Source organism: Emydura macquarii, unplaced genomic scaffold, assembly GCF_026122565.2.
Source record: "Emydura macquarii macquarii isolate MOO-44397 ecotype Brisbane River unplaced genomic scaffold, CSIRO-AGI_Emac_v2 contig_318, whole genome shotgun sequence".
Classification (NCBI taxonomy): Eukaryota; Metazoa; Chordata; order Testudines; family Chelidae; genus Emydura; species Emydura macquarii.
In genome coordinates this window covers 622899-636124 of record NW_027130455.1, presented here as the reverse complement: position 1 = coordinate 636124, position 13226 = coordinate 622899, and the positions used below count along the sequence as shown (strand labels likewise).

General features: G+C 40.4%; 1 protein-coding gene across 2 annotated transcripts in view; it reads left to right on the top strand.

Moving 5' to 3' along the window:
• The first annotated feature begins 254 nt into the window (after positions 1 to 254).
• AASDHPPT (aminoadipate-semialdehyde dehydrogenase-phosphopantetheinyl transferase) overlaps positions 255 to 13226 on the top strand; it is a 54295-nt gene continuing 41323 nt past the window's right edge. The window contains exons 1-2 of one of the 2 annotated variants that reach the window (XM_067567606.1): positions 255 to 1459; positions 3104 to 3329. In XM_067567606.1, the coding sequence (XP_067423707.1) occupies positions 791 to 1459; positions 3104 to 3329 (895 nt within the window). In that variant the 5' untranslated portion in view covers positions 255 to 790. The remainder of the gene's footprint in view (positions 1460 to 3103; positions 3330 to 13226) is intronic. The other variant, XM_067567599.1, reaches the window with a different exon arrangement.

The window sequence follows — 13226 nt, the reverse complement described above, 5'->3', positions numbered from 1 at the left end:
GAGGCAGCTCCGGGAGCGGGACTGGTTATTCAGCAAGAAGCAGTGCGGTCGCGTGAAGCACATTACAAGGGACGTTGCGAGTGGGGGGGTCCCTTCCCCGCCTCTCAGCCCGCTGCGGCCAGCCTGCAGCGCGGCCAGCCTGCGTAGGGGGGCGCTGCCGAGCTCCGGTCTCAGGAGCGTCTCTCCCTCCCCCGCCCCGTTATCGTTGCCGTTAGTTCATCCAGTCGATTCCCACAGCAGCGCAGGGCAGGGCAGGCTTCAGCAGCTGCCACTGCGCATACTCGGAGGGTGGCGCATGCTCAGTCCTAATAAGGCGCTCATTCTGAGGGGAGGTAAATTCGGACACAGGTGCCGACAAGGCTCCCCACAGGGGCCACCGCGCTGGATGGCCTCCCCGCCAGCATCCGCCGGCGGCGGCTGCCCTTACCGAGATTCATTGTGCCCCTCGCGCCCCCATTTTAAAAACGCGCCAGCAGACACCCACCTACAGCCAACAACGGCGGCAACTCTGCGCGGCGTCGACCCTCTGGTACGGCCGCTGCACGCTGATTGGCTCAGCCGGCTGTCAGTCCTTCGATCTCTGTGCTTGGAGTGGCTTCTCGCGTTGTCAATCAGAAGTAAAGCCCGTCCCCTGTGACGACTGTTGGCCTCCCTTCTTTTTCTCATCGTCCGCCCCACACGCTCTACGCCCTGATGACGTCACGTAGCAAGCACCCAGTCTTCCCTGATAGATTGGTGATTGGTTCATCGTCCCGTCACTTACGAGGCTTTTCTAACATGCGATTGGCCAATGCGGCTCTTTTCTGTCGGGGACGCATATCTGTTACCGTACTACCGTAATCACACCGTGTCCTGCGGAGAAGGGGGAGGCTTCGTGGGCGCAGGGCAGGCCGGGGTGCCTGGCAGCGGGCGCTGTCCTCTAATCTTTACAGGGGCGGAATTAGGGACTCGGGAGCGCGCCCTGGTGCTGCTGCTGTGTCCCCTTCCCCCCCCCGTTCCAGGAGGAGCGCGCACGGAGTCGCACGGGAGCGCGCTTCCTTGTCTAGGCACTGGCAGGACAGAATCGTCCGTTGGCTGGTCCCCGTGCCGGGTGGGGGCATCCCGCCACCCCCTGTCGGCCCCGCGCCCTACCCCCGGGTCCCTTCAGCCGCCGTCCCCGCCAGGGGTGGAGTTTGCCCCGTGTGTTTCCATCAGCCTGGGACGGGGCTGCCCCACAGTCCGTCCCTGGGCTGGGGGCGGCGGCGGCGGGCATCTGACGGCCTCCCTCCCCTCAGCCGGTGGGTCGAGGCCGCTGGCCTCCGCCCAGCCATTCCCCATGGGCAGCGTGCGCTGGGCCTTCCCCTGCGCCGCCTGGGCCCCCCGCCGGGACGAGTGGCTGCTGGCCGCGCGCCTGGTGCAGCCCGAGGAGAAGGCCCGCGTGCGCCAGTTCGTCTTCGCCCGGGATGCCAAGGCTGCCATGGTAGAGGAAGCGGCTGCGCCTTGTTACGGCGATGGCGTGTGTGTGTCGGGGGGAGCCGCGTGTGTCCGCCCTGCCGGGCCGCCTGGGGAGGGGCGGAGATGGGGGTGTGTGGCACCGCAGGGCACGGGACACGAGCCGAAACAGCGAAAGCTAATGCCTAAGGCAGGACCCTTGAAAGGAAGCGAGGTTAACTAAGGCGCTGCAGTGTTTGTTATGGTTCTTAGGAGCCAGGCTCAGTGCTTTGCCTGTGTACAATAAAAGGTCCCTGCCGCCCGGCCCCCTCTGCTGGAAGAAAACCGTCATCTGCTCCACCAAGTGAACCTGAGCAGGGCAGCCTGTGCTCCGTGCCCCGCCCTGGTTTTCTGGGTACTTCGAGGTGTTTGCATTCATTCCTGCCGCTCTGAGGGTATGTCTACACTGCAGCGTGGAGCCAGGTCCCGAGTCCTGCAGTGGCAGCCCCCCTCCCTCGGTGCGAGAACCCCCGACTGAGCCTCAACCTCAAAGCAACCTATACGCAGCTACTTTTAGCATGCAAGTATAAACCCTGCTAACCCAAGTCTATGGCCCTGGGCTGGGAGTCTCAATCCGAGATGCAGTGTAGACATACCCGAAACTGGCTTAGGTCCTTCACACCTGAGATACTGCCCGTCTCACTCTGACATGCTGCCATAGTTGAGATCAGCTGAAATCCAGGCTGCTTTTGGTGTAAAAGAAAAGGGACTGTTGGCAGGGACAGAGTATTCCCCATGGCTGCCTCTTTCCTTTAGAATTTACTTTTCCCTCCCCGATCCAGAGTAGTCCAACTGTTGACGTTCAGTGATGCTGAAAAGCATATCTTTTTAGGAGGCAGTTTGAGGAATCAAATACACCCAAGGCATGACCTGCCTCTGTTGTCTTATTGGTATAAGTTATAGCATGGGTTAGGGTGGGAAAAAGGGTTCTGTCTTTGGACTTTTGACAGAAAACAGGTCACAAGGATTTTGAAGGAATTTGTTCCACCTTGTTTTATGAAATAAAAATCAGCAACAATGTGAGGTATAACTAGGAAGCATAGTGAGTAAGAGGATATGACTGTGTATCTTTTAAAACTCAGTGAAGCTGGCATTCCAGCTTTATATCAATAACTTGAGTAATATAAATTACAACTAATCATGTTATTAATGACCATTTTAATCAGTTTTGACTGTTCGACTTCCACAAACCCTTTATTTAGCTTTTAAATAACTTTTAATAAAAACAGTGCTAATAGGAAAGCTGAGAGAGTTTTAAATCAATGTGATTCAAAGAAATATTATTCACTGTTGGAAGATAAAACATCCTCAGCAGAAAGGTGGGGGGGAGATTCTATTTCAGTTAATGCAATTCTTTAGAAGGGGGACTCTGTATGTTGTACTGTGCTGCATAAATCATTGAAACATGACAAACTATTTGTTAAATTTATTTGAGCTGATGAATATTTAAGCTTTTAATTTATCTCATGTTACGATTTTGGTAAAAAGCAAGTTTCTTTAAGTAATAACTAAAACTTAGCTCTACTTTCTCTTGGCAATTAAGTAAACTGGTATTTTAGTAGTTACAAATTGTTCTTCATACATGGCACAATGGTTCCATATGCATCATTTTTAACTTTCTTTTATTTCCTAGGCTGGTCGTCTGCTGATAAGAAAATTAATTGCAGAAAAACTGTGGATACCTTGGAATGAAATACACTTGCAAAGGACATCAAAAGGAAAACCCTTCCTAGTGAATGATGTACTCTGTATCCATCCCAATTTCAACTTTAACATCTCTCATCAAGGGGATTATGCAGTTCTTGCAGCTGAGCCTGAGCTTCAAGTTGGCATTGATGTAATGAAGACTGATTTGCCAGGTAATGTATTACTATAACTAAGCAAATTTTAAAGAGTAACTATTGAGCATTTTAAGATTTTCATAAAAGTCAACCAAAGTCCTTGCAATTGTGTTGTCGAAATAGAGACCAAGAGTTAGCACTTCTATTTGATTTTTTTCAACTCATGGATTGAATTTATTTGCCTATTTATTGCTATAAAGTCTCTGAAGTATATATATTACTTTCTTGTTGCATCTTGATTGTGGATCTTTCTATTTATCTTTCTAAGTAAGGGCTTGATCCTGCAATAAAATTGACATGGGCAGACACTTGCAGAAATCTCATTGCAGGATTGGAGCCTAGAAGGTTTTTAAAATACTAAGCCTAACAGAAATTTCCTGTTAGCGCATTCATTGGCATAAACCTGAAAAATAACTAAATTGTAGATTAATGAAATGCAGGCCAAAACACTGTAAAAGGAAACTGTACCAAATGCATTCCCAAAAACATGCAATTTTACGAAGAGCACTTCAGACAGACAGCTCAATTTTAAGCATGATTGGATTAAGAGAGATACTGGAATTTATAACCATCAAGTTGGTTTTCTGGCATTTATTCCCACTGAACTAAAAACTTCTTCAGAAAATTTACAAGCATAACAACAATGGTCTGAAACTGTAGAAATTTTGTCTCATTTCTTGTGAAGGAAGTTCTTCAGTTTCTCCACAATCTTCAGTTTGTCCAGTATTCTGTTTCAAAAGAAATTAAAAATAAAAATAAAAATTGAAACTTAATGTGCAAACAGAGTAAAGTGCAGACCAGTAATAAATACACACACACACACTGCTTTAAAAGGGCCAATTTCACAAAGCTGACAACAGTTATAAGCTAGCTACATCATCTGGGAGGAAGAATTTAATCAGAAAAATGTGAATGATGATTGGGAATTGTTTAAGAACACTTTAATAGATGCCCAAAAATGCACAATCGAAGAAGGCTGTATTGCTCTTTTTTTTTTTTTTTTAACTTTATTTTGAGGGGAAGTGAAGAGAGCTTAAAAAAAAAAAAAAGTATATATATATATATATATATATATATATAAACAAATGAAAGAAGGGGTAAGTTAATAGAAATGAATATAAATCAGAATATAGGAACTGGAGAAAATTGATAAGGGAAACAAAGGGACTCAAGGAGAAATCTATGGCCAGCAGAGTTAAGGACAATAAGAAAGATTTCTTTTTTAAAAGTATATTAGGAAAAAAAAGAATCCTAACAATAGTATCGGTCCAGGGGTGTCAAACTCACTTCCTATGGCGGGCCAGATTGGAAGTAAATGTACTTCAAGTGGGCCATACTCTCATTGTACCTGCCGCCGAGAAATCTTGCAGCGTCCTACCTTTTGGAGGCGTCTCGTGGTGTCTTATCTGCCGCCGAGAAATCGCGCGGCATCCCGCCCTTTGGCGGCAGCTGCCAGGGGCCGGACTGAAAAGGATCGTGGGCCGTATCCAGCCGCCCGCGAGCTGAATGTTTGACACCCCTGTATTAGTCCATTACTAGATGTAAATGGTAGGATAAACAATAAAAATACAGACTGTGCTGAAGTGTTCAATAAATATTGCTGTTCTGTATTTGGAAAAGAAACCGACTATATAGTCTCATCATATGATGATAACACTCTCTTTCCACTCCAGTAGTATCTCAGGTGGATGTTAGACAAGTAATACGGTTTTAAATCAGCATGTTCGGATAACTTGCATTCAAGAGATTAAAAATCAGCTCTTTTTAAAAAGTTTTAGAATACTGGGGAAGTTCCAGAAGACTGTATGAAAGCTAATATTGTGGCACTATTTAAATAAAAATGTAAATGGGGTGACCCAGCTAGTTATAGGCCTGTCAGTCTGACACTGATCTCGGGCAAGATAATAGATCGGCTGATACAGGACTTGATTAATAAAGAATTAAAAGAGGGTAATAATCCATGCTGATTGGCATTAATTTTTATGGAAAATAAATCCGATCAAACTAATATATTTTTTTTATGAGATTACAAGTTTGGTTAAAAAAGGTAGTAGTGCTGAGGTAATCATCTTAGACACCTTAAGCTTTTGACTTGGTACTACATGACATTTTGATTAAGAAAGTAGAATGGTTAAATTAATTTTGTACACATTAAATGGATTAAAAACTGGGTAATTGATAGGTCTCACAATGTAATTGTAAACAGGGAATCGCCATCTAGTGGGATCGCATCAGGATCAGTTCTTGGCCCTACTCTATTTAACGTTTTTATCAATGGCCTGAAAGAAAACATAAAATCATCAGTGATTCAATTTGCAGATGATGCAAAAATTGGGAAAGGTAAATAGCAGAGGACAGGTCACTAATTTAAAGCAATCTGGTTATTTTGGTAAACTGGATGCAAATAAAAATATATATTTTTAATATGGCTATATGTAAATATATATATCCAGGAACAAAGAATGCAGGCCATACTTACACCAGGGAGGACTCTATCCTGGGAAGTAGTGACTCTGAAAATGATCTGGGGGGTCTTGGTGGATAATCAGTTGTGCGTGAACTCCAAGTGAGACACTTTGGACAAAGGGCTAATGCAATTCTTAGATGCATAAACAGGGAAATCTTGACTAGGAGTAGAAAGGTTATTTTATCCTGTATTTGGCACTGGTGTGGCCACTGCTGGAATGCTGTGTTCAGTTCTGGTGCCCACAATTCAAAAAGGATGTTGATAAATTGGAGAAGGTTAAGAGAAGAGCCACAAAAAGGGTTAAAGGATCAGATAATCTGCCTTACGTTGACAGATTCAAGGAGCTCATTCTGTTTAGCTTAACAGAAGGTTAAGGGGAGACTTGATTAGTCTATAAGTACCTGTATGGGGAATAAATATTTAATAATTATCTCTTCAGTTTAGCAGCGAAAAGGATAATGATCCAATGAAGCTAGAATCCAAACTCAGACTGGAAATCAGGTGTACATTTTTAACAGGGCGTGTAATTAACCATTGGAACAGTTTACCAAGGGACATGGTAGATTCTTCACCACAGGCAATTTTAAAATCAATTATGTTTTTCTTAAATATATGCTCTGAAAGCTTCCCCAAAATAATTCCATGGCCTGTGTCATACAGGAGATCAGGTTAGATGATCACAGTGGTCCTTTCTGGCCTTGGAATCTATGTATGTATACAAATATTTTATTTGTGAGAATCACACAACTTCCATGCATACATAATTTATTAATTGTTTTAAGTAATATTTGTAAATATTTATGCAGTGAGATTGGGGAGACAGCTGTTGTTACAGTGGTCAGCTTGGGGTTTGATAGACCTGATCTTGATATACAGAAATTTTAAATAAGGTTTGGAAATACCAGGATTCGAACCCTGTATTCATCCTTGTTTGGGGCTCAATTCAGTCTCTCAAGACCCAGAATGTCAAAAGGGGGAGAAGGTGCAGTGTCTCAATAGAAGTTATTGGAGGCACATATTGTCTCTGGCAAGCTGCAATGGACAGGCAGCACCCTGCCACACCTTTTAAAAAGCCTTCCTGTTTCAAAAGGCAGGAGACAAGGCCCCACTCAGACACCCTTCTCACAGAGCTAGTGAGACACTAGCAAACAACATTAGTTGGCCCCCTTTCCTTGTGCACTGGGAAGTTCAGAGACAGATTATATGTATCCACTAAGAAGGAGCTGTTGAGGTGGGGGACTTTCTGTCCTTCTCTGATCTTAACACCATTCTTTAAGGCAGGCACGGTTTGATGCTTGGCACTTTGGAAGATTTTCATTTAATTGGATAGGCATGCATGCTCTCTCTCACTCGGTCTGTCTGGGTTTTACGTATATACTGGTATATACTGTGTTTTCACAGCCATTTAAAATTCCTGTGTTTGCCATCTCGTGATTAGTTGTCCAAAGCCTGTCCACTCTAGAACAAACCGGAAGATCAATATGAATCCCTGGCAGACTGTTGAAGTCATTGTTTTTCCCTTCCTGGGTCCATTTCTAGTATCTAATAGAAAAAAAATAGTAAAAGTATAAAAAAAAATGTAGATGGCAGCTAAAGTCAGGATTTAAAAAAATCTACTTCTTAACACTTTCAGAAAATCATTTTAATACATGATATGAAAAGAGCAAGAGCCAGGTTAATGTTTAATAATTAAATGGCATTTTAAACGCACATTTCCATACTCTACTGAACTGGTCTTATGAAACTAATTGAACTGTTTGGTTCTGAGAGCAGCAGACCTTTCCCCGAGGGCAGATGAAAGGTTTTAATTTCACTTTTGTTTTTGGAAAACTATCCTCCTCACCTTTTCCCCTGCTTTCCTTTAAAGAGGACATTCCAGTGTTTAAGAGGAAGTTTTATGAGCTTCTCAGTTAAATTATATATTACTGTCAATTAAAACTGCAGGAGTGGCTGCGGGCTGCATTTGAGAATCGTGTTTACCAGCCAGAGCACCACTCTGGATTTCAACCAAGACGGTTGTTTTCAGGACCTGAAATACAGTAGTGAATGCATAACTTCAGAATTCGGAAGCTTAGACACACCCAATATGGCCTCTCCAGACCATGAGGATAGGAACTATGCCTTCCATGGAAAAATAGTATTGATTGTCGTGTTGACATTGGTTAACAGTCATCTGGGCCCCACTTTGGGTTTGGGGAGTCCTTTGTAGATGTGGAGGTATGAATAGCAATATATAGTGTGTGGCAGAGGTGTGTGATCAAAGAGATTATTGAGGAATTTAAACAATTGGGATTCCTGAACGTTTGCCTCTTTCGTGTTCTCCCTTCCCTCGATCAGACAAGTCCAGGAGCACATTAAAAGAAAAGGGGATAACTCAGTGTTGATGCAACCTCAGTTCATAATTATGGCCTGTTCCTGGACATGTACTGAGGGTTATACCAGACAAGCATAATGCTAGAATTTTCAGACATTCTGAATTCTTTTCAAAACAAATGGGGCAGACACCTTTCTTACAGAGTACTGTTGACATTAATGGGCAGATTTCCAGAAGTGATCAGCTCCCATTGTTCTCAGTTGGGAGATATTGGGTGCTGAACTCTTGAAAAATCTGACCCAAAGTGCTTTGTCCCTACTGTAATTCTGGTTGACCATTCTTGTTCAATTTTACGGTGGTTCATAAAGCCATTCCCTGTTTACACAAAGTGGATAACACTGAACTACACACTTGGCAGGGGCAAGATGGTGATGGAGTGTGCTTTTCACAGACTGAAAGGAATACAGATGTCTGACCCATAAGCAAACATGATTTTATTGTCTATGCTTTCATTGCCTTTCATAGTTTACCCTGCCCAATCTATCTACCCTAATATCTTATAATAAGATAGAATCTGTAAAGACATAACCTTATTCCTCCAAGCTCCTCATCTGAATGCTCACTATAAGCAACAGCTTGATAATGGCTAGTTAGGGAGTGAGTTGTGATTAGTAGAGGGATTTCTGACTAAAATACTTTGTCTCCACCATCTGAACCCTGGCCCCCTTGTCTGTCTCATCTACCTGTTACGTCTTGTCTTAGATAGTCCCTGTCCAACGGAGTTTACAGACATTTTCTATGTTTGTACAGTGCCTAACTCAATTTAGTCCAGTCTTGTTGAGACTTTTAGATACTACAGCAGTATAAACGTTGCTGATAGTACAATGACAAATGTAGCAGTTAAACTAACTGTCGGAATGCTGCATATTATGTAACTTGTGAAACCAGAGATTTAACTGAACAGTGGCGTGAAGAGATTACAGGACTTGCAGCAACCTATGCACAGCTGAGCAGAAAAGGTTTTCCACTAGAAGCCTTTAGGTTAGTTTAGCCAGCAGTCCATATGCTGCCCAAATTAGAAATGCACTGTGTGCAAACTGATATTGATGATAGTAAGATTAGGGATAGGTTAATGAAATGAATATAACCTTTTTTAAAGAAGATATTTAATGGTATGTTGATGGTAACATTTATATATTTTTGATAGTATTTGAGAATATTAGTTATTCTGAAGGAGTCTGTGGAGGAGTGACTCAATCATTTATTGATAGTAAAGAACAGCATATTTGTGTTTATTAAGCAGAGAATTTTTAGCAGAATCTGCATCATTATACCCAAACAAAGATGCAGATCCACTGTAATAGTGAACCAAGCACAAGTGCTTTACGACATATTGTTTTAAAGTTCATTATGTGCATCCCTTTGGATTCCAGTTCTGTGTCCTTCTGATGTAAAGGGGCAAACTGCCTTGTGAATGCATGCAAGAAAGCTGGAGAATAGGGTGTTAAAGTTTAACCAGTGAAGTCTTGATGATGCCTGAGAGGTGTAGGAGGAAACAGTGCACAAGGCTCTTCCATCATCTTGTGTGTCCCATTTTCCAATACAATTAGCAAACCCAAAAAGCTAATGAAGTTTTGGCCTATTCTGTACAATCCATTATTGTCCGAAAACAAGGAGTTTATATTTCCTCTTTGTGATGCAGCTAACAAGCTGGAAAATGGGAATGAAATCTAGAGAATATCAGCAAAATTGATGAGGTTGGAGGGAAAGACCTTTGAGAAGATCCAGAGAACTCAAAACATATAATTTGTGTCTCACTATCACTAATACTCCGCAAGTATTGTATTTGAAGTGTGTAAATATCATGGAAGGAGAGGAAATATTTGGGTTGCTCTGATGGGGGCCTAAATAGGAGTGGAGTTAGGTGTCCAACACCTGTTGAATTTCCCTTTGGTCTTCTAGATAGTAAAATCATCTCCCAGGGATGTGAAGGAAAATCTGTTGTTTGAATTATATTGAATGAAGTGCTGTAAGGGACAAACTTTCATTAATAGGGAGATGAACTAGAGATAAATTCTAACTCTCAAATTCTGTAAAGTTAAATATTTGTAGTCTGTCTTCCTATAATAACTGAGTTGTCAGTAAGCTTTACACAACATATTTTTTCACTGCCTCTCCCTGATAAAAGATAACTGCTTTGCTGCCTGCCTATAACTGAATAATAAAAATTTAGTAAGTTAAAAACAAGATGAATTTTCATTTCACATTACAGATATTACAAATCATAGCTTTTCAATAGAAATAATTTGCATAATATGTAAGTTCTCACCTGGTTTTATCGTATTTTACCACTATGGAGGTGCAAAGTGAAAACATAATTTTCAAATTAATTTAAAAATAAATAACTTTGATTATTGCTATATCACTGTCCTTTCCAGTAGACATTTATAAATGAGATATAAATATTCTTGTAGTTACTTTACATTTTGGGTAGGGAGATACAATGGGAGGTGAATATTTAATTATCTTAGTGATGTGTAGTATATTTCAGTTTCCAGATCCACAATACATATTCAATATAATTAAGTTCTACAGTACATGTAAAACATTAGAATATAATTTAATCAACAGTATTAAGCATGGAGCTTGAAACTACAGCCACAATACACTAAACAATTACTAACAGTTTTTCCCAGTCAGACTTTATCTAAAGACAGTTTTCCTTTATTGGATATATCCAAGACATGTTGTTACTATTCTTTTGTGTTATGTATATGTGCCTTTCTTTTTAGTAGGGATTGTTGTAATTGAAAGTTCCACAGTGTGGTGCTGTCGCCCTGTTATTGCCTTTACTGTCTTATTCCAGGTTGGTCATGTCTCAGAAATTAAAGTCTTGCATGTGGCTGTCTGTGGGTATCTATAATCTCATTCTTTTAGGTGACTGGGACAAAGGGTTTAATACACATGTACAATGTATATGAAGTGTGTTGAGATGTTCTTTAAATACTGTATACCTTTTAACTGAATATAAGCTAAGTCATTACTGCTTTCTGATTTTGTCTTACAAAATCTTTAATGAGGTTAGTTGGTTGTCATTGTATTCAAGCTAGTATTCCTATTTTTATATCCCTTGATTGTTCTTTATACCAACCTGATATGATTTTGTTATTATACAATCATTTACTTTGTATAGTATCTTTTGTGCAAAAGTATCTTAAAATGGTTGATGTGTTTTGAGAAATGTTGTACATGTAAAATGTTATTTATATTTGCTTAAGCATTACTTTTTCTCTTTGTCTGTTGAGTCACTTGAATAACAAAGTAGACTTTTTTCCTCCTCCTTACTCTTGCTGCATTATAAGAACCTGTGAAATGAAACTACCAAAAGAAATAGCCTTGTTAGGGAGTGCAATGAAGGAAGAAGAAATTGGTTTGCAAATGCAGAATAATGAAGGTTTTCCAGAGCTTGCTGGTTACATAGGATTACCAGAAGACTGATTTTCAGCTGTTCTATATCGCCATTTTCCTCCATTCAGATTAATGCGTGATAACAGTGTAAGAGTAGTGCTGATAGAGTAAATCTTTATTTATGCATTGTATGTTTTTTTTTTTAAATCTGCCTACTGACCCAGCAGGTTATGGTTGTAATAGGCTCACCTAGTCTAGACAGACAGAATACAAATGTTTAGCTTCCTAAGGTTCTTAGATTCACATCATGTTCCTAACTTACTTATTTCTGGAGACTCACAGAGCTCAATGCATTTTATTTTGTTTTAGATTGTTTTAAAATGAATTCTTCAGTCATTTAAGACAAGGCATGCAGTTCTGTACATCTGCTGATGGAAGTAATTGCATATAGATCATTTTCTATAAGAGGCAATGCGTCTCAAATGGTTTTTAGAGCTTGGAAGTGTAGCGTGATAAGGATTCTCAAATTGTTACTAACTCCTATGAAGAAGTTAATTGGGCTCTTGATTCTCTTATGTGTCTTTTAACCAAGGGGCATGAACTTTTACAACTGCAAACACTAGCTTGGCTTAAATAATGTGTCAGATTCTTATAAACCAGAGCAGACTAACATACATCAGTTTTCAGAGACTTTAAAAATAATCATACATTATTAAAGAGCATGTTTAGCATTTGAAAAATGTAGAACTTTATTTCCCTGCTGTGATAGTGAATTTATTTATAAGTAATGCCATGTATTTGTTTAAATGGAATTTTAAAAGTGGATAAATTATCAGTTAATTCCTCGTCTTTACTGGGCTAAGAAGATTTTGCCCATCTCTCTTAGCTATCATATAAAAGTTACTTTGATCCTGAAATCCTCAGTTGCAGCTTAATTCCAGACTCCGGTGTTAGTCGTGTATAATTGTATCTTCCTTCTCCTCCTCAATGTTTTGGATTTATGCTGGTAAAGTTTATTAGAGTTCATTAAAAGCTAGTTTTTGTAGATTGGTCAGCCAGACTAGGAGTAGGATTTGAAGTTTGATGTGAATTTTGTTGCTTGTAGAAATTTTAATTTGAGATGAAAAGTATAAAATTTGAGATTTTTCTCTTTCAGTAACCTAACTATCATCTGAGAATACCTGATCTTGTGAAGCTTGCCTTTCTTTTGTGCATGTACACGAAAATGAAATGGACACAGAACTAAACTCAGATTATTTTTTAAAGACTTTGTCATTTGAGGTGAGACATGACAATAACATGGATGTATTTGTTTTGAAACTTTACATGCATCCTGAATAGTGAAAAGAATTAGGCCAAACTTTGTAGAGAAAGAATACAGAAGAATTCCTGACTTCAATCCTTATTACTAAAGGAAAGAAAGAGAGCTTTATATCCAGCATGCTACAAGAGGATTTGTGATCCCTTTGTTAAGAATACTAAAGTAATTTCAGAGGGTTGGGCTCACATGTAGACATTTGACATGAGATCCAGCACCTTGATTGTCTTCTGTTAAGTATTTTGAATGTCTAAAAAAAAATCACAATTTTTCTTTGCTATGGGTGTTCCTTGATCCTAGAAGAAATGTCAGAAGAGATTATTTTTTTAAAGAATGCATTTCTCCTCACTCTGACTTTGATTCCACCTTCATTAAAGTTTCAATTTGTCTTAGGACTTATTGCCACAC